This window comes from Sinocyclocheilus grahami, unplaced genomic scaffold (genome assembly GCF_001515645.1).
Source record: "Sinocyclocheilus grahami isolate Dianchi unplaced genomic scaffold, SAMN03320097.WGS_v1.1 scaffold93.1, whole genome shotgun sequence".
Classification (NCBI taxonomy): Eukaryota; Metazoa; Chordata; class Actinopteri; order Cypriniformes; family Cyprinidae; genus Sinocyclocheilus; species Sinocyclocheilus grahami.
The window spans coordinates 147102-174784 of NW_015505272.1; the positions used below are offsets into that span (position 1 = coordinate 147102).

The 27683-nt window shown below is 36.2% G+C and overlaps 2 protein-coding genes across 6 annotated transcripts in view; both read left to right on the forward strand.

Moving 5' to 3' along the window:
• jak2b (Janus kinase 2b) overlaps window positions 1-17756 on the forward strand; it is a 41932-nt gene extending 24176 nt beyond the window's left edge. For all 5 annotated transcript variants that reach the window (XM_016275281.1, XM_016275276.1, XM_016275278.1 and 2 more), the window contains exons 6-24: window positions 1246-1540; window positions 2572-2691; window positions 2867-3024; window positions 3208-3319; window positions 3770-3956; window positions 6141-6265; window positions 6870-7004; window positions 7261-7348; window positions 7427-7560; window positions 7646-7784; window positions 9536-9687; window positions 9823-9973; window positions 10072-10208; window positions 10838-11027; window positions 13670-13794; window positions 14307-14479; window positions 14622-14739; window positions 14949-15062; window positions 16334-17756. In XM_016275281.1, the coding sequence (XP_016130767.1) occupies window positions 1246-1540; window positions 2572-2691; window positions 2867-3024; window positions 3208-3319; window positions 3770-3956; window positions 6141-6265; window positions 6870-7004; window positions 7261-7348; window positions 7427-7560; window positions 7646-7784; window positions 9536-9687; window positions 9823-9973; window positions 10072-10208; window positions 10838-11027; window positions 13670-13794; window positions 14307-14479; window positions 14622-14739; window positions 14949-15062; window positions 16334-16468 (2788 nt within the window). In that variant the 3' untranslated portion in view covers window positions 16469-17756. The remainder of the gene's footprint in view (window positions 1-1245; window positions 1541-2571; window positions 2692-2866; window positions 3025-3207; window positions 3320-3769; window positions 3957-6140; window positions 6266-6869; window positions 7005-7260; window positions 7349-7426; window positions 7561-7645; window positions 7785-9535; window positions 9688-9822; window positions 9974-10071; window positions 10209-10837; window positions 11028-13669; window positions 13795-14306; window positions 14480-14621; window positions 14740-14948; window positions 15063-16333) is intronic.
• A 3847-nt stretch (window positions 17757-21603) lies between these two features.
• LOC107587487 (monocarboxylate transporter 13) overlaps window positions 21604-27683 on the forward strand; it is a 9455-nt gene continuing 3375 nt past the window's right edge. The window contains exons 1-4 of the mRNA XM_016275282.1: window positions 21604-21766; window positions 24334-24565; window positions 24702-24845; window positions 26340-27107. Coding sequence (XP_016130768.1) covers window positions 24364-24565; window positions 24702-24845; window positions 26340-27107 — 1114 coding nt within the window. The 5' untranslated portion in view covers window positions 21604-21766; window positions 24334-24363. The remainder of the gene's footprint in view (window positions 21767-24333; window positions 24566-24701; window positions 24846-26339; window positions 27108-27683) is intronic.

The following is a 27683-nucleotide window of genomic DNA, read 5'->3' on the forward strand; positions in this document are numbered from 1 at the left end:
GGGTCTAAACTTTTGATTTGTACTGAACACCATGGTACTAATTAGTTACTATATTCATGTTATTATTTAAAGTAAAATTGTCATGTTATTTTAAAGAATACTACCATTGGTCAGTGCCAGTAGCCTTGTGGGCAGTGCAACACAGGTGTCCCGAGTTTGAATCCCGACTCGAGGACCTTTCCCGATCCCCCCCCTCTCTCTCCCACTTCACTTCCTATCAGCGCTGATCTGTCCTATCATAATAAAGGCAAAAATGCCAAAAAAAAAAAACCTTAGTTTCTTCATCATGGACTTTTAGTTTGTTCACAGTAAGTTTCCCGTTTCCTTTTTTCTAGTCAGAGATTGTCTTACTATTGGGAGATGAGAGGGTCTGTATTACCGTTGGAAAAAGCGTAACTGTTGAGGTGCCTCACGTGAACCAACGGTGCGTTCCAAATGAGATATATCGCCCTCTGAAGGGCACTTCAGAGTGAAAACAACTATGGCTGCCATATTGAAGGGTTGTTCCAAACCAAAGTGCTCAAAACTGGGCACTTCAAAGGGCCCTTCGGAATGAAGGATTTCGAAGGGTACAACTGATGGACACTTCGGGCTTCCATGATCCTTTGCGCTGATTCTTTGCATGATGACGGCGCCTCCGTGTGGGCATGTGATTGACGCAGAAGGGCACTTCAAGAAACAGTTGTTTGGTCCCCTACACCCTTCAACCCTTCGAAGCTCTCACTCCGGAGGGTAAACCCTTTGAAGGGATTAGGGCATAGGGAAGAGCCCTTCCGAATGGAACGCAGGGCAAATTAGCCGTACAATGGCAGTGACGTCAGTGGCCAGCTTTCACAGTTCTACAACAGTCAGTTACAGTGTTTTGCACAGTAAAAAAGAGTGCAAATTGCTGGTCACTTACTGGTCACTGCAATTTAAGATTAAGTTTTATTCTGTTCATTTAAAAAAAAAAACGCATTATTGGGCATAGACATTCATTAACAAGCACTCCTGTTTGTATTTAGTTCATCACCATTGTGTATTTAAGTTGCTCACATCCTCTCCCTCATTGGTATTTTCATGTTTGTTTGCACACTGTATCTAGTTTAAGCCTTTTGAGTTTGTAATGGTGTCATGGTAAAAACATGGTTAAACATTGGTCCCATGTCCCAAAAACATTGGGCCATGGGACCAATGTAAAAACATAAATATAAATATAATTTATATATATTTGATACTAACTCTTATTGTATGCTTTATTCACAGTTACAAGTTCTTCCTCCCTAAAGACATGAGGGAGCAAATCCAAGACTACCATTTTGTCACAAGAAAGCGCATCCGCTATCGCTTTCGGAAAGTCGTGCAGCAGCTCAGCCAGTGCCGAGCCTCAGCACGCGACCTAAAGCTCAAATACCTGATCAGCCTGGAGTCTCTGGACTCTGGCTTCTACACTGAACGCTTCCAGGTCAAAGAGCACTCGGGCGATCAGGTCACCATCGTCGTCTCCGCAGACAATGGCATCCAGTGGTGCAGAGAACGACACAAAGAAACACAGTCTGAGGTAACCGATTTTAAATGTTGAACCAAAATTCATGTGTACTTCAAAATAACATTTACCTTTTGGCTATACTGATGCACAAAGCAAGTTTTAAACTGGTGTGATTGAAGTTGATATGGTCACAAATATATTTTAGTGGTATGAGTAAGTGTTTAAACTGCTTTGACATTATGAACTCTTTATGAGAGCCTGTTTGTTCTAGGACCTACTGCCCACTTCAGATGAAACCGATCTATCTTTAGATTAGTGGAGGTCTAGACAGACCAGTAACTTTTTAGGGCCTGTTTTTTTTTTTTTTTTTTTTAGTAAATTTGATATTTTATATTACAGTGTTTTCAAGGCAGCACTGATAGTCCTCAAACATTCCGTTCTTATTCTTCTCAGCAAATTTCCACAGTTAATTTGAAAACCATTTAATGCAAAAGTTTAGGGTCGGTAAAATATTTTAAACATTTTTGAAAGGATTGCTTACCAAGTCTGCATTTTGATAAAAAAAATATAGTACAACAACAGTAATTTTGTGAAATGATTGCAATTTAAACAAACAGTTTTGTATTTTAATATATTTTAAGTGTTGTCCAAATCAAGTCTTCTTTTCACTTCAGATAGAATTAAAAAACTCACTCTCACCATTCCAATTCTAATAGTCTCAATCACATCATTGTTTATTAACATACTGAGTTGCAGTTGGTCTTCTACTGGAGTTGCGATTTGCCTACAATTATGATTTTGTTTCTTGCATCTCTTCAAGAATTTAGAGCCTTTACCTTTGCACTGCAAATAATATGTTGAATCTTGTGTCTTATGTACAGTGGGCAGAAAACAAGACACATGCTACGTGTCATGAAACCCAATCTAAACCTACCTGGAACTTTGAAAGAATTCATTTTGCAGCCTTGAATGCATTGGCATATCCAGAAGGAAATACCAGTCTTGTTGTGTTTATTTATATTTCTGTACTCGTGCCAAAATGTAGAGGGAGGTTACTTTTTCTGCTAGTGAAATTTCATAACACTATTGTACTTTCTCACAAGGACCTGCAGACGTATTGTGATTTTGGGGAAGTTGTCGATATCAGTATCAGACAAGCCAGCAAAGAGGGTACCAACATGAACCGCATTGTTTCCATCAACAGACAGGATGGAAAAACTCAAGTAAGTCTGTTGTAGAAGAGAAACTCTGCTGCATTGTTCACTGGGATATCCTTTGATTGTTACACCATGTTAAAGGGGCTCACATTGCCTTTGAACTTCTGGACTTCTTCCTGCTCTTATCGGTGAGAATATTTAAAGATCATGCACTAAAATTAGATTTTTTTTTTTTTAACAGGAGCTGGTGTTCTCCTCCTCAATGGAGGCATTGTCTTTTACATCTTTAATTGATGGTTACTACAGACTGACCATGGATGCCCATCACTACCTCTGCAAAGATGTTGTTCCACCCCATCTGCTGGAGGCCATTGAGAGCTACTGCCACGGGCCAATATCGTAAGCAATAAAGGGAATACTTATGAATGAAAATGAAAGAATTTATTCAGGGCACCATTTTTGGCCCTGATTTATATTTGGATTATTACGGTTCCAGTAAAATGATTAATCAAATGATCTGAAGATTTGCATTCAAGCATCATTTGTAAGCATTATCATTGTTTTCACTGCCTGTGTTGACAGAATGGAGTTTGCAATCAGTAAACTACGCAAGTCAGGGAACCAGAGAGGTCTATTCGTGCTCCGGTGCAGCCCCAAAGACTTCAACAAATACTTCCTGACACTTGCTGTCGGGGTGCGTTTTTGCTAAGTGCTTATTAATTAAACAAAACATAATAAATTGTCAGTTTAGCAATTTCTGCTTAAGACTGAATATTCCTTCACTGTATTCCTGAACTTCATGCACTACTGTTTAACCGTTTGGGGGTTGTTAGGATTTATTTTAATGGTTTTGAAAGTCACTTATGATCACCAAAGCTGCATTTATTTGATCCAAAATGCGGTTAAAAACAGTAATATTGTGAAATGTTATTACAATAATTTTAAATAATCGTTTTCTGTTTGAAATGTATTTTAAAACGTAATTTATTTTTCATTTTCTAATTTTCAGCAGCCATTACTCCGGTCGTTAGTGTCACATGATCCTTCAGGAATCATTCTGATACTTACTTACTTACCCCAAGATCTTACTTACCCCAAACCCTTGAATGGTTCATTTCTTGACATCATCTTTTCTTTCCATTAGGCATATGAGGATGTAGAGTACAAGCACTGTCTGATCACCAGGTCTGAAAATGGTGACTACAATCTTAGTGTAACCAAAAGGAATTTTAGAAGATTAAATGAGCTGCTCAAATGTTACCAGAAGGAAACCGTGAAATCAGACGGTGTCATCTTTCTGTTCAGCAGGTGCTGTTCGCCAAAGGCCAAAGGTCAGTAAAGCACCTGATATTCTCATCATGGTTATATGGTGTATATAAGCAGGGCTGGATTAACATACTGTAAGGGCTAGGCTGGGCTGAAGCCTGTGATTGGCTGTTGAGGAAAGGAAAAGTAGACCTAGATTGATTGGCCATCGGGAGCACCTGAACTTTTCCCAGTGAGGCGAATATAAACGATGAAGCGCTATATGCACAGGATATTTAAAACATACAAAAGTATATAGGCTACAACTAGACGGCAAATAGCCTAATTCTTCTCTGCTCTTCAAACACAAAAAAACATTAGCCTTTACAGACATAGTGTTTGAGTAAAGAAAACGCTGTACTGTTCAAACATCAGTTATTTATTTAGATCTGTCTCCTCCTGTGCGTGGGACGTCAATCTGAATGGAGGTGGGGTGAAGTTACAAGGTTTCGCTGACAATTTGAGGATGTAATGGTGTTACAAAGTTTTACTGACAAGCTCTTTTTAATGCTTTATCATTGGTTAAATATTTGTAAAACCCTCTGATTTAAAATAATAATAACGAAATATAATATATTTCTGAAGTTTGGATAATTTTTCCATATGGAAACGCCAGCCCTGGTTGCTGTAACAACGACTGTAGCTCGACGCTTTCGCGCTCTATTTGAATGATAATAACAAGTGCTTGACCAATTTGAATTCGACACACGACACTTGTAACATTTTGTGACAGTTGTAACACTTCTTTCACCACAGTCTGGTGAAGCTAGTAAAACCAGATTGAATAGCTCTGATCATGTAAACTGAAGTGTCGAAGTAATCTGTACGAACGGTTAAATAAGCAATTTAATCCACAGCACCACACCTATTTACCATGCAGTTGCTGATACTGTCAAATATAAATAATGATATTTATTATTAATGTCATAAAAATTATTATAGGCTACTTAGCCTATATTAAATATTGGGTAAAAAAAAAAAGCCACGTTTCCTGATACTATACAGTTCAATCTGTATACAAGAATTACAGTAGGTTTTCATTAGGACAACTACAAAGGGCAATTTAATAGTTCTAATAATAGTTTAATTGCAGAAAAATATGAATTCAGTCATTAAGAACCTGCAATATAAAGGATTTTAAAGGGGTCATATGATGCTGCTAAAAATAACATTTTGTGTATTTGGTGTAATGAAATGTTTATGCGGTTTAAGGTTCAAAAAACACATTATTTAAAGTTGTAATATTTCCTCAGTGACCAGCACAGATCAGCTCCAGGCATGACGAAGCAGATATCGTCCTCCTTTTGGAAGACCAAACAAAGTAGTTTTCGCTTTCACAACGAAACGCACAGCGCCTTCACTACATGGCGACGGCAACAATACTACAGCGAGAATAAAAGTTACGCCTTCTTTCTTTGCGTGAACATTTGGGTGGAGTTATGCAAATCTTCCAAGATAGTGATGTAGACATGTGGGGGCGTGTTAGAACGAGCCATTTTAGGTAGGCGTGGCTGACTCTTAAGATAAAGAATATCTTTGGATTTGAGACTTAAGTCTTTGCAACTTTACAGATCTTCTTTATGCACCAAGAGCTTGTAACACTCCAAAGAGAAAGGAAAAATTGAAATCGCATCATATGAACCCTTTAAATATTGTTACATGTATTTGAAGTATATTCAAAAATATCTGTTATTTGTTTCCGTCTTCTTTATTTATTCATAAATAATTTATTTAGTCCAATTGCCCTAACCACAGCAAAACATTTATTGGGGAATGTATGGGCCAGAGGGGGTGAATTTTGCCACCAGTCCAGCCCTGATGATTCTCCTTTTCTGGAGCCAGAAAGAAGACCTTCTGTAAACAATAAAACTATTTAAAGGGAGCTTTATATGCTCAAAAGTTGTTGCTGTTTCTGGACACCTGTTTGCTTTGGCTTAAAATATTTGGTGTTAATGTATTTATTCTTTTAATGTCTTGTAGCCTGGAATATCTAGTATGCATACTCATTGTATCTGTGTTGGAGATTTTATTTAATTTTTTTAAACACTAATTTTCCTGTGCTAGAAAATGTTGTGGCATAAGTACCACAAATTTACAACTGTACAATGTCATCTTGTCTTTTAGATTGGGAAAATGTATTATGTTTAACCCTTTTTACCTTAAATTTATCATCCTGACATCCTTTTGCCTTGCGTTTTTGATGCAAATAGAGAAGTCGAGTTTGTTGGTGTGCCGGAGTCATCGGGGTTCAGAGGTTTCCCTGTCCTCCTCTCTGCAGAGACGCAACATCAGTCAGATGGTGTTTCATAAAATCAAGAAAGAAGACCTTGATCTTGTAAGCATGCTGTTATTGTATACATGTGAACAGTGGTTGTGTACAACAAACTGTGTTATATGTTACTCTACCATTCAAAAGTAAGATTTGTCTTTGTTTGTTTTGAAAGAAATTAATAATTTTATTTAGCAAGGCCACATTAAATTAAAAAAGTGACAGTAAAAACATTTAGAATGTAAAAATTCTGTTTAAAATAAATGCTGTTCTTTTGAACTTTCTGTTCAAGGAATACTGAAAAAATTCAACAGAAATATTGTTTAAATAGTTTAAGCTGTTTTCAACATTGATAATAATAAGAAATGTTTCTTGAGCATCAAATCAGCATATTAGAATGATCATGTGACACTGAAGACTGGACTAATGACTGCTGAAAATTCACCTTTGCCATCATAGGAATAAATTACATTTTTAAATATATTAAAATAGAAGACATTAAGTTTAAATTGTAATAATATTTCACAGTATTGGTTTTGATCAAATAAATGCCCTTATTGAGCATAACAGACTTCATTAAAATATATTAACATGTCTTACTGACCGCATATTTTCAACAGTAGTATAGCTGTCAAGTTTCATATAATTATTTGTGCAACATTGTTTCCAGGGTGAGAGTCAAGGTCAGGGGACTTTCACTAAGCTATTCAAAGGGATTCGGAAAGAGCAGGGAGACTACGGAGAAACCCATACGACTGAAGTCATTGTCAAAGTCTTGGACAAAGCCCATAGAAATTACTCTGAGGTAAGATGAGGCTGGAATCGTTTTGTAATTGAATTGTGACTTCCTGAATTGAAAAACTACTTGAACTATGAGGTGACTTTAGACACCCCATATTCCAAGTAACTGTCATTTTTCCACTAAATGATCCCTTTAATATCAAAATTTATAATAAGAGTTGACATGTCTCAGTCTACTGCAGGAAGCAAGCTTGTTTGTGCTTGATTAACTGATGTACCATGTGGTTTCTTCAGTCTCTTCTTTTTTCTCTCCCTCTAAGTCTTTTTTTGAGGCAGCCAGCATGATGAGCCAGCTCACCCACAAGCATCTGGTGTTGACCTACGGTATCTGTGTGTGCGGAGAGGAGAGTAAGTGTTCAATCTTCTCACATGTGACCAGAAGGATTTACCGCCGCATACTTGAGCATGTGGGTTTTTATGTCTTAGACATCATGGTGCAGGAATATGTGAAGTTTGGGTCCTTGGACACATACCTGAAGAAAAACAAGAACTCAGTATCAGTTAATATCCTGTGGAAGCTGGAAGTGGCCAAGCAGCTCACCTGGGCTATGCTCTTTTTGGTGAGAAACACTTAACAATTCAGGAATAACCCACGTGGGTTTGTGAGCCAGAATGGGCTAATGCTTTTTGTTCTTTCACACACAGGAGGAGAAGAATCTGGCTCATGGGAATGTGTGTGCAAAAAACATCCTTTTGATCAGAGAGGAGGACAGGACATCGGGAAACCCTCCATTCATCAAACTAAGTGACCCTGGAATCAGCATCACAGTGCTGCCCAGAGAGAGTGAGTCAACAATGTGAAGGTTCTTGGGAGAAATTGTGTGAATCTGTAGCTGCCTTTTCACTGTCTCCGACATTTGCATGCGATTATCGCATTTCGCCTTCCTAGTGGCAGTCGCACTGAACTTTCAAACCGGTCGTGACGCACCTCGACTCTCCACTTGTTCGCCATTATAAAGTGAATGAATAATGACTGTGTGAGTATATCCACTCTAAACAATTGGCTGCCAATATATCTGAAAGAAAAACATTGTCGGAAATAATTACCAATTATAAAATAATTATTTTAAATGTAATTGTTCATAACCACTCGTTTACAGAAAAAGTGTTTAAAGAATAATATTTGAATGGGAAAATATTGAAAATTCTCAGATTGTTCTTCAGTAATTTCACAGTTTTGAATGCATCTTATCCAGTCTGGCGGTTAAAATGCGGTTTAGCCACGAAAATGCATATCAGCGTATCCGAAACTCAAATCAGATCCAAAAACTCTGCATGCGAATATGAACGAAACTTCACGCAGCTCCTGTACTCCTGTGCTACTGTCCAGTAGAAATGAACGACTTGTAGTCTTTTGATTGTCAGAAATGGATAAAAGCTTTATTTTGCCTTATTTTTTCGGTAAAAATATATAATAAGATTGAACCATATTCAGAAGTTTTGTGTGTGTGTGTTTAATGAAAAAAAGCATTAAAATTTTAGAATTTAATTAAAGGTTTTGAATCTAAAAATCAGAGTCAATCATAACATCATTAAAGGGGTCCTATTATGCTCTTTTACAAAGTCTTGATTTTGTTTTGGGGGTGTACTAGAACAGGCTCTCATGTGTCAAAATATGTGTTGTAATCCAAACGAGTCGTTCGTTGTAGTTTTTGAAAAGTGATTTCTGTTAAATAAAATATCTCATTTTGAAGTGGACTTTGAACTTTGTAACTTTACAGACTAACTAAAGTTGAAAACGTGAAAAAGCATAATAGGACCCCTTTAAAAATAACACAATGAACTTAAAAACAAATGAGAAAAATTGTAATTAGACATAAATAACAAGAGAAATTCAAATTAAACAACAAAACAAAATGCTTTTCCAGGTACTATGAAGTAGATACAATGTCAATGCTAGAACTATTTTAGCATAAACATATTTTCACACTATCCAGTAGAGGGCATATTTTCAAAGAATTGTTCCAATTTTGTGGTCATTTACTCATCCACTTGTTGCTCCAAGTTTGTATGTCTTTTATGAAAGAGGAGTAAAAATATTTTGCATTATTGAAATCCACACAATGCTTTTTTTCCACACAGTGACAATCAGTGGGGTCCAAAACAACATTGAACCCCAGTGTTCAAAAATAAATAAATAATCCACAGAAGAAAGTTATCCCTTTAAGATTTTTTTAAATATGGTAAAGATGTGTTCTGTCACATGTAGTGGTCAACCGATGTGGGTGTCCAGTGCAACCTTTGTATCACCACAATTTATTGCATGCAAATAATATGTAAATATAATCAGTAAATTATTTTACTAAATTATATAACCTTTGTTTAACATATTTTTTCAAAGTTTGATCCAAAGCTTTGAGCAAATGAAAAAATAAAAATAATGAAACCAGGCCAAATGAGAGAATTTATTCTCCCCAAGCAGATGTGGACCAGTGACCACTGGTCTCATGATCTAATAGATGATGAATGGCCACATTTGATTAAAATGTTTGCATTTAAAGTTTCTTTTTAAATTAATTGCAAATATTTTTGTAGTTCTGGTGGAGCGAATCCCCTGGGTGCCCCCTGAATGCATCTTAGACCCTAAAAACCTGAGTCTAGCCTCAGACAAATGGAGCTTTGGTACAACTTTATGGGAGATTTGCAGTGGAGGAGAAAAGCCACTTGCCAACATGGACAGTTCCAAGGTAAAGCAATACTACCACAATAGTGTTATACTACCACTATAAATATAAATCAGAAAAACTTGTTTGTAGTAAGAAATGCTAAAAGAATAATCTGGGCCTTTTAAAGAACAATGTCTTTGTTATTCCTCTTTTCAGAAGCACTTGTTCTATGAAAACCGTCACCAACTATCTGCTCCCAAGTGGACAGAGCTTGCTAACCTGATCAACAGCTGCATGGACTACGAGCCAACATTTAGACCTTCATTCAGAGCCATCATACGAGACCTCAACAGTCTCTTCTGCCCAGGTCAGTACAGTCACACACAATCCCACTGGCATTTTGACAGGTCTCAATTTAATTGTGTTGTTTCTCATTCTTGTAATTGCTGTGAAATGTGTTCTCAGATTATGAGATCGTGAAGGAGAGTGACATTTTACCCAGCAGAGCAGGAGCATCTGGATTAAGTACTGGAGCGTTTCAGAATGAGGATCTAGTGCAGTTCGAGGAGAGACATCTCATTTTCCTGCAGCAGCTTGGCAAGGTAGACATCATCGTCCATGTGGGATCACTTTTTGTTTTGTATATAAACTACGTTCAATAGTTTCTGTATGTTTTTTTTTTTCTTGACAGAAATTCTAAATTGTATTCAGCAAGGATGTGTTAAAGTACATGTATAATGTTACAAAATGTTTCTATTTCAAATCAATTCTGTTCTTTGGAGCTTTCTATTCATCAAGGAATCCCGTGTCACAGTTTCTACAAAAATATTAAGCAGCATCACTGATCTCTACATTGTTAATAATAATGTTTCTTGAGCACCAAGAATACTGCAGTAATGGCTGCTGAAAATTTGGCTTTGCCATCACAAGAATAAATTACATTTTACAGCGTATGAAAATAGAAAACCGTTTTGTATTAAACCCCAATTGTATTAATATTTCACAATATTACTGCTTATTAATCAAAAAATAAATCCTTGGCGCGCGACTTTTGAACGGTTGTGTAGATACTATGTAGAGCAATAAGTTAAGCTCTAAAAAATAGTGTTCATGACCATTTCTGTTAGCACAGTTAATTATTCTACTTTATTAAGTATGCGGAAAATGGTAAAAATAGACTCAATAGAATCAATAGGTGTGTGCTAATCACGGTAATTATCTCCTGTTTCAGGGAAATTTTGGCAGTGTGGAAATGTGCAGGTACGACCCCCTGCAGGACAACACCGGTGAGGTTGTGGCAGTGAAAAAATTGCAACACAGCACTACTGAGCACATCCGTGACTTTGAGCGGGAAATCGAGATCCTGAAATCTCTTCAGCATGAAAACATTGTGAAATACAAAGGCGTGTGCTACAGTGCAGGTATGGGATTGGAAGTTGTGTTGCGAAACCTTTTGGTACTTTACGTCATCATTAGGCCCACACATTTCCACAGAACTTGAATGACAGCCAACTTTTTTCACACCCTTTAGGGTTGCATTTTTGAGCTTCCAGTAAATGTTGTTTCAAAAAGATTTCGATATATTTGGCTAAACTGATATTTTTGGTGATTATTATTATGAAGTCTAGTACAGTAAGCTGCATTAGCACATTCTGTCATATTTAAGGCTGTTTTCACACTTAGTTCAATTGCTTGGTCTAAATCGAAGTTTGAGTCCAGACAAGCAACAAGGAATTAAACCAGTGGTATTTAGGACATATACCACCAATAATCAAACCAGAATATTCAAATTTCCACTCATTTTTTCAACATTGACCAAATTGGCATTTCTTTAAATGTCAACGATTATGCATTATACAGTAAAGGCCGTATTTTGATTCATATTAATATTCCTCTAATTAAGATCAAATTATGGCATTGTGAGACCCTTGTCATCAGTCTCTTAAATGAGCAGCACAATAACTGCCTTTATAAAGGACTGCAGTGTAATTACAATATGAAAATTTGCAGTGCAGTTTAAACCAATTACAGGGTGTCCGTGGGGTCTTAAAAAGTATTCAAAGTTAATAAATCAATTTAGAGAAAATTAAGGCCCTTAAAAAGTCTTAAATGCCATTTTCCAAGGTATAAAATTTTGTATCATCTTTTCATTATGTATCTTTGTCCGAATAGTGAAGTTCTGTGTAGTTTATTTATGGAATCCTGCAAGATTTGACATCATCTGTTACGGCGCTCACTGACTGACTGCACCGCCGCTGATAGCGCGGGGCTTGTTGATCCCCGCTCTCGCTGAATTTCTGACCATTACCGCACGCTCCCGCGATTTTTGTGTCCGCTGCCGCAAACATTCTAATATTGTATATAATTTTTCGCGCATCAGGGAGCCGCTATCAATATGTGGGTGTATTTAAATGGCTTTTGAATGATTTTCGATTTCGCGATCGCACTGTGTAAAGGGAGCACGCCTTACGATACAAGATATTTGTCAATGATTTTAAACTGTTGCCATGGGTTAATTTTCCCCAGTGGGTTAAAGGTTTTAAATATTACATAAATTACATTTGACTGAAATGCTTTTACTCAAACATTTTGCATTCTACCGGTAATAAAACTGTGCTAAATGTTTTGTGAAGGAGGGCCACTAGTAGGAAGCCTTTGAGCTGTGTTTATGATCATTGTGAATTACATTGACTGTAAAATATGTATTTTAGGGATGAAAATGACATATTTTGATGTTCGGGACATGGTCATTGCGCTACTTTGGGCGTTTTTTATTGGCATGGGTTTTAGAATTAAAATAATGTAATAGTTGTGATCATTATTTTACCTTCCATGATCATTCAGACTTGATCAGGTGCAGTACTGACACTCTGTCAAGTCTGCATCAAATCAAGCACTCTGTAATCACAGGTAAACTGTCTGATCAGTCAGATGTTTGTCATGAGAAGTGTTCCACAAAACAGCTATGGTTTGCAGACAGTTATAAGAGTTGATGTTACAAATACATCTTTTGAATATACTGTGTGAACTCATTGCCCCATTAGCTCAGAGAGCTTTATTTTCCGTCCTCAATAAGTTTTGTCAGTTTTGTTTATTGGTCTAATTCATGTTTCTTGGGTTGCATTGGTTAGTCATTCAATTAATTATCTTGTGCTTCGTTCCCCTCCTTCTGAATTATGTTTCATTGATAAGGAGTTATCACAAAGTAAGACTGTTTATTTGTGCTTTCTTACAATCAATATATAGTAAATGTAAGTTAAAGTGTCACAGATGTAACCGGTTAAAACTTGGGAGTGGCGATGAGGTCTTAAAATGTATGGAAAGAGTCTTAAAAAAGGTCTTAAAAGGTATTAAATTTAACTCCATGATTCCTGTATATATCCTGAATTAAAGCATGAACATTTTTTAAATGCATGGTATTGATCTTATTGCGAACATTTTATCCATTTATATGCTTCATTTCAGATCTGCCTCCATACAATTAACAACTGATGGATAGAATCAAGTTTTTTTTTTAAATTTTTTAATTGATGATTTTTTGGGATGATCCGTTTCACTCAGATGTACATCATATTAAAGAAGAAAAGATATGTCGCTGCTTGCGTTTCATCGCAAACATATTTTGCAATTTGATCTTAAAACGTCTTCCATCTGTCTGAAATTGGTTAGATGATCATTTTCAAAAAAGTGCTCAGTCCAGTCTTGCTAAGTGAAAAGCATACCATTGTTAAAGGCTGCCGATCACCTTGATAATGGTCATTGCCTGTTCACATCCTGCATTGCAGATGAATGGTTGACTTCCACAATTCGCACTAAACTCGGATCCACAGCAGAAGTTCTAGTATAAAAGTCGCCCAGTCGAGTACATAATTTTCTCCCACACTCAACACAGGAAATGTAAAATGGTGCATCTAGTCAAAGAGTTCTCAATTTTTTTTCTTGACTGATTTTGACTGATTCATTTTTTTATTTTATTATAAAGAAATGCAACAGATTCCTGCTTCTGTCTTAATTTGGCTTATTGGCTTATTGTAAGCTTTAACATGATCTCTTGTTCTCTTAGGAAGGAGAAACTTACGATTGGTTATGGAGTACCTGCCTCACGGCAGTCTGCGGGACTATCTCAACAAGAACAAAGACCGGATCGACCACAAGAAACTTCTGCATTATGCATCTCAAATATGCAAGGTAATGAGGACCTTTCCTTTTATATCCATGCTTCTCAACCCAGGCCCTCAAGATGACTTAGTTTGAAATAAGATAAAACTATTTAAATTCCAGATATTTTTGTTTAGTAACTTTTTTTCTTGGAAGAACCAGCATTCCCACTTTCTTGGAAAAATAAAAGCGTGATTTCTAAACCTGGAAAAAGTTTAATGGCCATTGTTATAATAAATATATATTTTTAGAATTATGCCAAGCTCTAAAATATTTTATCAGATAGAAATACTTTTAATCATAATCCAGTAAATCGCAAACAGCTACAAAAGTCATGTGGTCTTTGAATATTCTTGTGGTCTGAGGTTGAGGTTGAGAACATGTGTCTCTACTAATTTTGGTCTGTAAGCCTCTTCTTTCTATCCCTTTATTTCAAACATGTAGTTTTAGTGTCCTAACTTGCATGTCTTTCCCTTTTTTTGCATTTTCTTCTTCCCACATCAGTGTTGAATCTCCTGAAATCTGCTGTTATGTCTCTGCAGGGCATGGAATACCTTGCAACAAAGCGGTACATTCACAGAGACCTGGCCACACGTAACATTCTAGTGGAAAGTGAGTTCAAGGTGAAGATTGGCGACTTTGGCTTGACCAAGGTTTTACCTCAGGGCAAAGAGTACTACAAGGTTAAAGAACCTGGAGAGAGTCCAATATTCTGGTATGTTCTATTTTGTTTGTTTTTATTGACTTGTTTAGCAGAAGAAGGATTCACGGAAGAAAGTGAGTCGTACAATTTTGATTGACATGAAATTATGTTATGCTTGTTTGTTAGGTAGTTGAATTGTTGTTCGTTGTGACAGGTATGCACCCGAGTCTCTAACGGAGAGCAAGTTCTCAGTAGCATCAGACATCTGGAGTTTTGGAGTGGTTCTGTATGAACTCTTTACATACAGCGACAAGCTCTGTAGCCCACCTACAGTAAGAATCACAGCTCCTCTTTGTGATTTCTTGTTTTGTTTTTTTTCTGCATGTGTGACTCCCTTGCACATGTCATAACGGCAAACTTTAACAGTTGCTGGTTTTGAATTGCATTGGTTATGTAAATCATACAGGGCACCTCTTGAAATTGTGGAAATTTACCTCACAGAGTAACTGTGCAATGAGAATCTCTGTTTTGTTGTGTTCAGGTATTTCTGAGTATGATGGGAGGTGACAAGCAGGGACAAACAATAGTCTATCATCTCATTGAGCTCTTGAAAACAGGAAACCGTTTACCCCAGCCTATGGGCTGTCCTTCAGAGGTACTACATCTCACAACACAACTTATTCAGATTATGATCCTGACTTCTAATGTACAGTTGTCATAAGATTTATTCACAGACATTAAGCAAACGTATAGTGCAAAAATGCTAGTTGTAAACTGTAGACATTTGACATTTATACCTCATAAATAATATTGTATAAATTCAGTCCTGATGAAATTGTTAAAGCAGGGAAAAAGAAAAAAAAAATTATTAAAAAACATCAGCTTCCACGAAATTAAGCAGCACAACTGTTTTCAAAACTATTAATAAGAAATGTAAGCATATTATGATATATGATTTCTGAAGGATCACGTAACACTGAAGATTGAAGTAATGGCTGCTGAAAATTCAGCTTTGCAATCACAGGAATAAATTACATTTGAAAATATTTTCAAATGAGAAAAATTTTAATTATAAGTAATTTTTCACAATATTACTCTTATACTCTTAAAAAAACATTTTTAAAGGGGTCCTATTATGCTCTTTTACAAAGTCTTGATTTTGTTTTGGGGGTGTACTAGAACAGGCTCTCATACTAGGTTGTTTGAAAAACACATTATTTTTCACATATTTTACATTATTACAAGACCTCTCTCCCAGTCTGGCTTGAACGGCTCGAATAGTTCCTGTATCAAATGAAGGCCCGCCTTCTGAAATCCGAAATGTGCTGTGATTGGTTAGCTGGGCCAGTGTGTGTTGTGATTGGCAGCACTCGGGGGCGCCTGGTTGGGAAATGTCATGCCCCTTACCATAGCGGCCGCCTGCGAGCTTCAGTGTAAATATTGCATCAATATCAAATCAATTTGAGTTAAACCTGGATGATTGTAACCACTCTAAGTTCATCTGCTTTGAGAAAGCTAGCGTGTCTCCGACATAGTGATAACACTCGTTGCCTTCTCTAGAGCAGTTCAACCAGGTCTCGTCCCATTCGTCGATATTTGTGATATCACAAATCCCGGAAAATATGCATTGTAGTCCAAACGAATCGTTCGTTGTAGTTTTTGAAAACTGATATCTGTTAAATAAAATATCTCCTTTTGAATTGGACTTTGAGCTTTGTAACTTTGCAGATCTTTTTTATGCTCAAACAGCAACATTACAGACTAACTAAAGTTGAAAAAGTGAAAAAGCATAATGGGACCCCTTTAAAAAAAACGTACCGACCCCAACTTTTGAAAGGTATTGTACAATTCTGTTAAGTGTCTGTCAATTTCAAATCAGCAATTATGGGCAGAATTGCTAAATATTCACTTTTTGAATTCTTTTAGATGTGCGAGATCATGCAGGAATGCTGGGACAACGATCCTAGTCTTCGGCCACCCTTCAAGGAGCTCGCTCTCCGCGTAGACCTGATCCGGGACAGCTGCGATTCAGACCGATATACCCAAGTGTCTGCGTTTTAAGAAAGAAGCTTCGCTTGCTCACCGCTGCCACGCAGATACCCAGCCCTGAGCCTGTCCTATGGCACTGTCCGCTGTCTTAATTTGTTTCTTTGTGCCATTTACGGCAGATCTGACCCTAGGACTTGATCACCTCATCTTCTGACAGAACAATTGAGGTCATTTATATCAAGAATGGGTTTCTCTTTTGCTAGCAGTGCTGGCATGCACCCCTTTATCAGCGATGATATGAATGAATCGTTTTCTTAAATGCAAGAGCTGTGCATTTTTACATCCACGTGTTTGTATGTATATATATAAAGATGATTTTATAATTTTCTAAAAATGAAATGAACTGTTTGGAAGCAGTGTCATGTAAATTAAGATTTAAAAAAAAGATAGGTTTATAGTAATGCAGGAGGTGTCTGATTGAAAAGATAAAAGTTCTTGCTATTGTAAGTCTATTTTCTTTGAATAAAAATGCTAATGTGTTTCAGTCAATGTTGCATCCCAAAATAGCCATTAATGAGCCATTTCCCAATGGTGTTACCCTTATTGACCTCTTTGTTAGATGATGGGCGTGTGGTATATGCGTTAATGTATTGATCTTCAGCGCCACATAGTCTGTCAAACTGGTATGCATATTTTAAAGCCCTGTCTCATGTTCACATAAATCTTTGAGGGAATCTGTGGATCGGATGTAGAATTTCATTTCCGTTTTCCCTTTTTTTTTTTTCGGCCTTCAACATTTTTTTTTTACTAATTAGGACCTATGATTTGTATTTGTACAGGTTAAAAAGGAAATATAGCATTTCCTATGTTGTGTTGAAAGGACATGCAGTGTGTGTATTCTGATCTGTCAGTCCCCCGGAGCTGTGGAATGGCAACAGTGTGGGTGTCAAACATACACTTGACATTATCCACTTCCCTCTGGCTGGTACCAGTTTCCACCACACCGACTAACCCTCTAAACTGGCAGCGTGTTCTTGCACCAGTTTCTGAAATGAAAATGATCTGAGTATCGCACACAGAACTAGTTTGTGACAATTGAAGCTTGTTAACAAAAGCAGCATGGGCTTGCAAGTCACAAATTCTCCTTCCTTTCATTATGTACCAGTCATTTCCCACAATGCAAAGTTGGAAGTTTGAACAACTTTTGAGTCATATCGTCGTCATTTTGGCATTCACATTGTGTCTTATTTTGAATTGCTTAGACATGGAATGACTCGTATGTGAATCCATTTGCACCTCAGAATTAGCTTTGCTAATAAAATCAAAAACCTTGAGTTGAATTATAATGCCAGTTACTATTAAACACCCATTTTTTTTATTTTTTGCACATGTTTGTAACATCTTGAACATGTTTACATGAATGTGAAATCGGGCAGGAGGTTAATTCACAGTTTGAGTCTCTTACGCAACCAGCTGATGTTTAAAAGAAATGGGTGTGGAATTTATATTACAACATTGTTAAAGGATTTATTGAGTAGGTTAGGACAGTTAGATGAACATCCATCATCATTTTCCATATTAATAAGGTGGTATACATCAGTGAAATCGGTCATTAGAAGAAAAATATGCCTGAGAGAATGAAATATGGCAAGCCTTTTATTGCTTAAAATCAATAACCTAGTATTCATCTTTTACATTCACAAGACTTTTCCACTCATATGCCATGTTTATGGCCATTAGTGGGACAAAGTAATGGCAGTGAATATAAAAACACAAACAGAGATACCAAGACAAAAACACTGATCTTTGGATTTGATCCAGAATGGGTCTCAGAAAACATAAAATATCATAATGGAGATTGGAGAAATCTGTCTTAAGCCCTATTCGCACAGGATTAGTATTACCTGATGACCTCTAGTCATTTGTAATAAATCCAGAGGTTGTCTGTGATCTTAATCCCGTGTGAATCGGCCATGTCTGTAATTTGTAAAGTAAAAATTCCCCTCAAATGACCTACCATATTTTGCCGAACACCGAGGTCCTGTGATAATATCAGTCCCATGGAATGTTCAATTTTTTTTCTAATCAAAACGTTAAATATATTAGGGGTGTGCGATATTGACAAAAAATATATCTCAATATTTTCTGGGATTTTATTGATATCGATAATTAGATTATATTTTGCTGAGTGTATTATTGTGCTGTAAGGACTGCTGTGAACAGCTGACTACTAAAATGTTTGATATTCTTCATATTCTGTGTGGTGATCAGTTCACAGCAGTGAGAGAAATTAATATTTTCCAATAAGTTTAAATAGATTTTTACCTTTTAAATTAAATCAGTATTGACTAAATCCATCTTTGCAATGCAGAGAAAACACAGAAGCTGCATTAAGGGGCATTTAGATGCATTTACACACTGTTTAATGCAGGACATGAATGTATTTAACCTGCAGTTACAAATGCATTCATATCATTTTGATATTTTAAACATAAAACGTTGAATACTGATATTTGAAATTATAAAAAAAGAAAAGTGAAATGTGAAATTAAAACCGCCAGTAGGTGGCAGCAAGTCACTGTTAATAAGTGAGTCATTGCGACTGAACCGAATCATTTAAACGGTTTATTCATTCAGGAACAAAACACTGTCATGTTGCTCAGAGATGCAAATTGGAATTATATTTGTTGGCGAAATATCATTTTGGCATTCACATTGTGTCTTATTTTGAATTGCTTAGACATGGAATGACTCGTATGTGAATCCATTTGCACCTCAGAATTAGCTTTGCTAATAAAATCAAAAACCTTGAGTTGAATTATAATGCCAGTTACTATTAAACACCCATTTTTTTTTATTTTTTGCACATGTTTGTAACATCTTGAACATGTTTACATGAATGTGAAATCGGGCAGGAGGTTAATTCACAGTTTGAGTCTCTTACGCAACCAGCTGATGTTTAAAAGAAATGGGTGTGGAATTTATATTACAACATTGTTAAAGGATTTATTGAGTAGGTTAGGACAGTTAGATGAACATCCATCATCATTTTCCATATTAATAAGGTGGTATACATCAGTGAAATCGGTCATTAGAAGAAAAATATGCCTGAGAGAATGAAATATGGCAAGCCTTTTATTGCTTAAAATCAATAACCTAGTATTCATCTTTTACATTCACAAGACTTTTCCACTCATATGCCATGTTTATGGCCATTAGTGGGACAAAGTAATGGCAGTGAATATAAAAACACAAACAGAGATACCAAGACAAAAACACTGATCTTTGGATTTGATCCAGAATGGGGCTCAGAAAACATAAAATATCATAATGGAGATTGGAGAAATCTGTCTTAAGCCCTATTCGCACAGGATTAGTATTACCTGATGACCTCTAGTCATTTGTAATAAATCCAGAGGTTGTCTGTGATCTTAATCCCGTGTGAATCGGCCATGTCTGTAATTTGTAAAGTAAAAATTCCCCTCAAATGACCTACCATATTTTGCCGAACACCGAGGTCCTGTGATAATATCAGTCCCGTGCGAATCGGCATCTGTGTAATCAAAACGTTAAATATATTAGGGGTGTGCGATATTGACAAAAAATATATCTCAATATTTTCTGGGATTTTATTGATATCGATAATTAGATTATATTTTGCTGAGTGTATTATTGTGCTGTAAGGACTGCTGTGAACAGCTGACTACTAAAATGTTTGATATTCTTCATATTCTGTGTGGTGATCAGTTCACAGCAGTGAGAGAAATTAATATTTTCCAATAAGTTTAAATAGATTTTTACCTTTTAAATTAAATCAGTATTGACTAAATCCATCTTTGCAATGCAGAGAAAACACAGAAGCTGCATTAAGGGGCATTTAGATGCATTTACACACTGTTTAATGCAGGACATGAATGTATTTAACCTGCAGTTACAAATGCATTCATATCATTTTGATATTTTAAACATAAAACGTTGAATACTGATATTTGAAATTATAAAAAAAGAAAAGTGAAATGTGAAATTAAAACCGCCAGTAGGTGGCAGCAAGTCACTGTTAATAAGTGAGTCATTGCGACTGAACCGAATCATTTAAACGGTTTATTCATTCAGGAACAAAACACTGTCATGTTGCTCAGAGATGCAAATTGGAATTATATTTGTTGGCGAAATAGAGCAAAAACAGCTAATATTGTGTCTAAAACGTAAGTATCTTAATATTAAATTCTTGTTTATTGAACTGCTGTATAAAATCAATATCACATTTGTAATCATGCTGCTTTTTGGTGGAAAAAACGTCACTCTTCGCATGATACTGATTAACTATATGAAATGATATAACTATTTTGTGATCATTCTAAATGCATTTTAATAAACTGAATCATGCAGTGAACTGAATCATGTAGCTCTCATGAGTCATGGATGTTAGCAAGACAAATTAACTATAATTGCCTTTTGTCTTTTGGGTAATTAGCTGTAAATTCGAGGCACAGGTAGCTTAGTCTGTTGTTCATCACCACTCACCTCCACACCAAGACAAACACAACTGGAAAGGGAGGGTGGGCTTCACTTCTGCGGCTCTCTGCCTGATGCGCATGTGCCAATCAATGGCAACTCAACAGTCTCAACATTTCCCAACCCGACCTGATATTTGGATTTTTTTATTAGTTTGACAAGGAAAGCTGTGCGCAAACAGAAACACACACGCGCGCGCATATAGCTATACATATATTCATTTATCAACAAAAAAAAAGGGCAGGTGCTCAAGCCCCCTTTTATGTCTATATGTGCACGTGCCTGGTCGTATATTTTTTTTTAAGGTTTTTGTTTCCTGTGCACCTTTTTATCCATCTTTGGGCTTGTCCATAGGGAATTAACTGATTTGTTGCTAATTAATCTTCTTGTTAAGTCCACCATTTCTGGGTCCAATCACTTTCAGATACACTATCAGATTCCAAAAGCAAACAACATATGTGCTAATACACTCACGGAGTGCTTTAATGCTACCATAAATCATGACTCCAATAGCAAAATTCATCTCAATAGCAGGGCCCGACTGTGATTAATATTTTATGAATCGTTAAAATACTGGTGTCAGTGTCGCAGTGAGCCAGTCCTGAGACTACCATACACGCGACTTTTTAGAAGCTTAGCGTTAAAGGAATAAATGTACATCCGGCTTGCCATAAGGAAGCGCGTTGGGCAAGAGGTCGGACGGGGTGTGGCCAGCGTCTTGCGAGTTTATAAATAGAGCTTTTATCAGCGGACTCATCACACTGCTTCAAATGTTGCGCTGCATCCTGAGATGAACAACATTAGGAGGACCTGACCGAGGACAGGACAAGAGAACAGGCTGGTCGCACCGCTGGCGTAAGTAATTTCCCTAACATAGATGTAGAGCAGTATTTTATTTACCGGAAGCACGTGCATCATTAATCCTTGATAGAGAATTCTCTAGCAGAAAAGCAGCCGGTTTATCATATGCCACAAACACTGTGGCATATGATAAACAATGCAGTAAACAATATGCAGAATATATAGGGAACCGGGTTTGTTGCCACACGTTTTAGTCCAATGAATATTTGGGTTTATTTTTAAATGTTCGTTTATGTATATAATAGCACACCAGTATACACTTCCTTGATATTCCTGAGAACAACATTCAGTCTTTCAGATAAAATCTACCTTCATTATAGAGCTAAGAGAGAGTCTTAGGGTTATTATAGCTAAAAAAAACTTAAAAATGCCAAGGAAACATGTTTCATTGTTTACCTTGATGTAGGCTACTAAAATAATTAAAATTGTAAATAAACTATATGGACCTAAAACTTAAATAACGATGAATATGTCAGTGTGGTTTTATTGTATCCACTTGTTTACCCAACAGCTATAGCAAAAATATCAAATTATTGTAATTTTGAATGAAGTTAATTGCGTCCTGTAATATTTAATGGAACTTATGATTACATTTTATTTCCTGTGATTTTCGACAGTGCTGTGTAATTCCAGTGCACTTGTAAATACAAAATAAATTGTAATTAAGTGATTTAACAATGAAAATGGGCAGTTATGCTCTAAACTGAAAATTACTGCACTTTATTAAACATAGGCTAATTAAACAGTTTATTGCCTGCCTGGTTTAATTCATATAAATGTAATTTTTCTGCCAATGTTACGTAATTGTTCTTTATAAACAATGGAATTGCTAAACACAACTGGATAGAAGACAGTGATTCAGCATGCAACAACTAGATGCTGATGCAGACAGGTGCCTGACAGGTTGGATGTATGCAACAATAGTGCAGAGCAGACACATGATGAAACATGGAACTTTTGCCTTTAAACCTCAGGCGTGCCTGTATTTACTCTTTACACCCAAACCTATAGATACTGTCAGAGTCTGCATTAACACAGATCCATACAGTAATAGAACTGAGTGGATTAAAAGATGAGACTCCGATTCTGTCAGCAGGGAAGCAAGTTGTTTTGAAAGGTGAAAATGGTCACATTCCTACCTCATGAATGGATTCAATTGAATGATATTAAGTAACCTTTTATTTGGACATCACGTGGTTCTATATGTGTTTGTAGGCTGCTGACGGCTTGATAGCTTCTTTAATACATCAAGCTGTATTATGGGTGAGAGTCAAAAAAAGTCAAGGACAAAGCTGTCATGAACTATGTTGAAACATGAGTATGTTTGTCTGCTGCTAGTGGTGTAACGTCAATGGCAGTGAAGGACTGGCTTAGTCCATGATCACATCAGGCAGGACTGGGCAATGGAGCAGGCATTTGTGGGTCATGCTGTTGACGCACAAGATCTTATGATTTCTGGCACTTGCTACATATTTCCATTGTCAGCAGTTGTTCCAGTTAGATCTGTCGTCTTGGTTACTGCTTGTGCTTCTTAGTGCTGTTTTCGAAGAGCTGATAGGTTTTGAATAAGTGTTTAGCAGCTAGAATAGTTTTGGTTATTGAAAACAGTTTTATGCAATCTTCAAATGTTGGACTTTTTTTGTTGTTGTTTTTTGGTCACAATGCTAATTTGCATAGTAAGATGTGAAACAGGCTGAACAGGTGCTGACGCAGATGCATTGCAAATGGTTTTTCATCTTGATTTCAACTACCAAAGGTACAAAAAAAAGATTCTAAATTATGACATTCTAAAAAAAATAATTTCAGTATTTTGTTGAAACATTTTAGATACAATATTGTGTATATACATAACCATTCAAAAGGTTTGGGATCAGTACAATTTATAAAAAAAAAAAAAAGAAAAATTAGTAAATTTTTCAGCAAGGTTGCATTAAATAGTTTGAAAGTGATGGTAAAGAAATGTGTAATGTTACGAAATATTTAAATGCTTTTTTTTTTTTACTTTCTATTCATCAAATAATTCTGAAAAACAAAAATGTATCAAAGTTTCTACAAAAAAAATATTAAGCAGCAATCAAAATGTATAAAAAAAAATCTCACCAGCCCCAAATTTGAATGGTGGTGTATAGGTCAGTGTTGTTATTGTTAACTAAACCTATTAAAAATCATTTTGGTAATCGAAATAAAGCTGAAATGAAAGAAATAAAAAAAACTTTAAATGTTGCCTTGGCAACAATCCAAAATAAATCTAATTTAAGTGAATTTTAAATGAAGTCACTGATCTGTAATAGAGATTTATAGATCAGTGGTTAAATTCCAAAAACAAGATGTAAAATATAAGTATATTAAAGCTAAACAGAAGTGTTAATATTAAAAATAACTAAATGAAAGCTACACAAGCACATGAGATTATTAAAACTATAAAATTAAACAGAAAATATATAGATAAAAGCTCATTCAAAATATGAATAAACACTATAGCAGTGCATAAATGATACTAAAATAACACTGGTAAAAGGTTACATACCCTAATGTTGAAAATCTGCGATGATATTTTACAGAAGGTGAGAGAGCCGACTGGCGGACTCGGCATGGAGAGGTGCTTGAGCGACCCACCGGATGGCGGCTATGGCTGGGTCGTGGTCACCTCGGCCTTCTTCATCATGGGCCTCACCGCTGCTGTTTTTAAAAACTTTGGTCTGTTTTTCCTTGAAATCCAAAGTCACTATGATGTCCTTAACAGTACTACCTCATGGGTGACCTCAAGCACTATTGCTGTGTTTCATTTAGGAGGTGAGGAATGCTTTTATGTACTTTTCCTTATTGTTATCAACAGAAATTATATAAATACTCTCAGAACAGGTATAACAAATTGTCTGAAACTGACACCAGCCCTGCATAGTGAGACGTGTGTTTCTCATCTGTTTAGCTCCTCTGGCCAGTGCTCTCAGTATGCGCCTGTCCCAGCGCGCTGTTATCATGATCGGAGGGCTTCTGGCTACCTCGGGAATGATTATGGCCTCTTTGGACCTCAGCCTGCCTTGGATGTATCTGTCTATTGGTGTACTCCAAGGTAAGTTAAGTTTTCAATAATTATGCAATACTGAATTGCAGAACACAATTCCCTTTTTAACTAATACAAGATTTTTTTGTAATACATGGGCATGAAAATCTTATACTTTGAAAGTAACATGGCATCATATTGTTATATTAATTTATGTTTTTATATACAGTGTGTGTGTGTGTGTGTGTGTGTATATATGTATATATATATATATATATATATATATATAAACTACCAGTCAAAAGTTTGTGAACAGTAAGATTTTTAATGTTTTTGAAGAATTATCTTCTGCTCACCAAGCCTGCATTTATTTGATCCAAAATACAGCAAAGCAGTAATATTGTGAAATATTTTTACTATTTGAAATAACTGCTTTCTATTTGAATATATTTTAAAATATAATTTATTCCTGTGATCAAAGCTAAATTTTCAGCATCATTACTCAAATCTTCAGTGTCACATCCTTCAGAAATCATTCTAATATGCTGATTTGCTGCTCAAGAAACATTTATTTTTATTATTATCAATATTTAAAACAGTTGAGTAATTTTTTTTTCAGGATTCTTTGATGAATAGAAAGATCCAAAGATCAGCATTTATCTGAAATAAAAAGCTTTTGTAACATTATACACTATACCATTCAAAAGCTTGGAGTCAGTTTTTGTGTGTGTGTGTGTGTGTGGGAAAGAAATTATAGAAATTAATACTTTTATTTAGCAAGGATGCTTTAAATTGATAAAAAGTGATGATAAGGAAATTTATAATGTTACAAAAAATTTCTATTTCAGATAAATGCTGTTCTTTTGAACTTTCTATTCATCAAAGAAACCTGAAAAAAATATTCTCTGCTGTTTTCAACATAATAATAATAATAAATGTGTTTTGAGCAGCAAATCAGAATATTAGAGTGATTTCTGAAGGATCATGTGACTGGAGTAATGATGCTAAAAATTCAGCTTTGAAATCACAGGAATAAATTATATTTTAAAATATATTCAAATAGAAAACAGTTATTTTAAATAGTAAAAATATTTCAACATTTTACTGTTTTTGCTGTTCTTTGGATCAAATAAATGCAGGCTTGGTGAGCAGAAGAGACTTCTTTAAAAAACATTAAAAATCTTAATGTTCAAAATATTTTGACTGGTACAATCACTTGACACTGATGACTGTAGTTATGACTGCTGAAAATTCAACTATGGCAGGACAGAAATAAATTATTTTAAAATATATCACAAATGATTACATATTACATAATTACAAAATTACAATATTATTGTTTTACTGTATTTTGATCAAATAAATGCAGCCGTGGTGATCATAAGATACTTCTTTCAAAAACATAAAAAATCATACCAACTCCAAACTTTTTATTGGTAGTGCTCATTTTTAGTTTTTAATTAATACTTTGATTATTGATTCCTTCATTTGGTGGCACTCCTAGTCTTTCCTATTTGTCTAGTGATAATTTGACCTCAGTGTGTTTTATTTTTTGTGATCTAGGACTTGGCATTTCATTTTCTTGGATACCAGCTAACAGCATGGTCAGCCATTATTTCAGACGCTGGCGTCCCATTGCCTATGCGATTGCTAGTTCTGGAGAGTGTGTCTTTGCAATGGGATTCAGCCCATTTTTCCAGTGGCTTATCGACAGCTATTCTTGGCAGGGGGCTCTACTCATTATCGGTGGTCTTCAGCTGAATCTGTGTGTGTGTGGTGCTCTGATGAAACCCCTCCCAGCTGCACAAACCTCCATCCAAGACAAACCGGTGCTGGAAGAAAGCAGGACATCAAAAAAAGGCACTTTCCAGTGGTCCCTTCTGCAGAGGCCTGAGCTGCTGCTATATATTGTGTTTGCCATCTTGGCGGCGACGGGTTTCTTCATCCCACCTCTGTTTCTGGTACCCTATGCCAGCAGTTTGGGCATGGAGCAGTACTGGGCGGCCTCGGTTCTGTCAGTGCTGGCATTGGCAGACCTGCTGGGCAGACTAGCATGCGGGTGGCTGGCTAACCTGCGGCTTGTGAGAAACCTGCCGCTGCTGACCATGGTGGTCACTGCGCTGGGGGTGGTGCTGCTTCTGCTTCCCATTGCACAGAGCTACTGGAGTATCCTGGTCTTTGTCTCACTCTATGGCTTCCTGTTCGGCTGCGTGGTGGCCATCCATGTGACGACTATTGTGGATATTGTTGGACTGGAGGGCTTTGACAGCGCTCTAGGGCTCTTCATGCTGTTACGGAGCTCTGGAGGATTTGTGGGTCCACCTGCTGCAGGTCAGTGTGTGTCATTAACTGTCATGTATGTCAGACTAAAGGTGGGTTCACTCCAAGAGCGCTAACTATAAAGATAATAGCTATAACAATAACTATATTAGTGTCCACAGCAATGGACGATAACATTCTGTTTATAAGCACGTTCTGCATATTTCTGTTTAAATATATATATATATATTTGTATAATAATATAATAATAATAATTAATAATCTATTAAACTAATTCAAACCAAATTGTGAGCAAATTTCATGATGCATGGCTAAATTTAGGGTCACACTTTATATTAGGTGGCCTTAACTACTATGTACTTAAATCAAAAAAGTACGTACAATGTACTTATTGTGGTCATATTATATTGCAAAACACTTTTGCTGCTATTGAGGTGGGATACAGGTAAGGTTAGAGACAGGTTTAGTGGTATGGGTAGGTTAAACAGTGGGTTTAGGTGTAAGGGATGGGTCAACACTAATTATAAATGTAGTTGCAGAAATTAATTACAGATGTAACTACATATAGGTAGGGCTGGACACTAATTCAATATCAATATGTATCGCGATATAATTTTTTTCAATAAC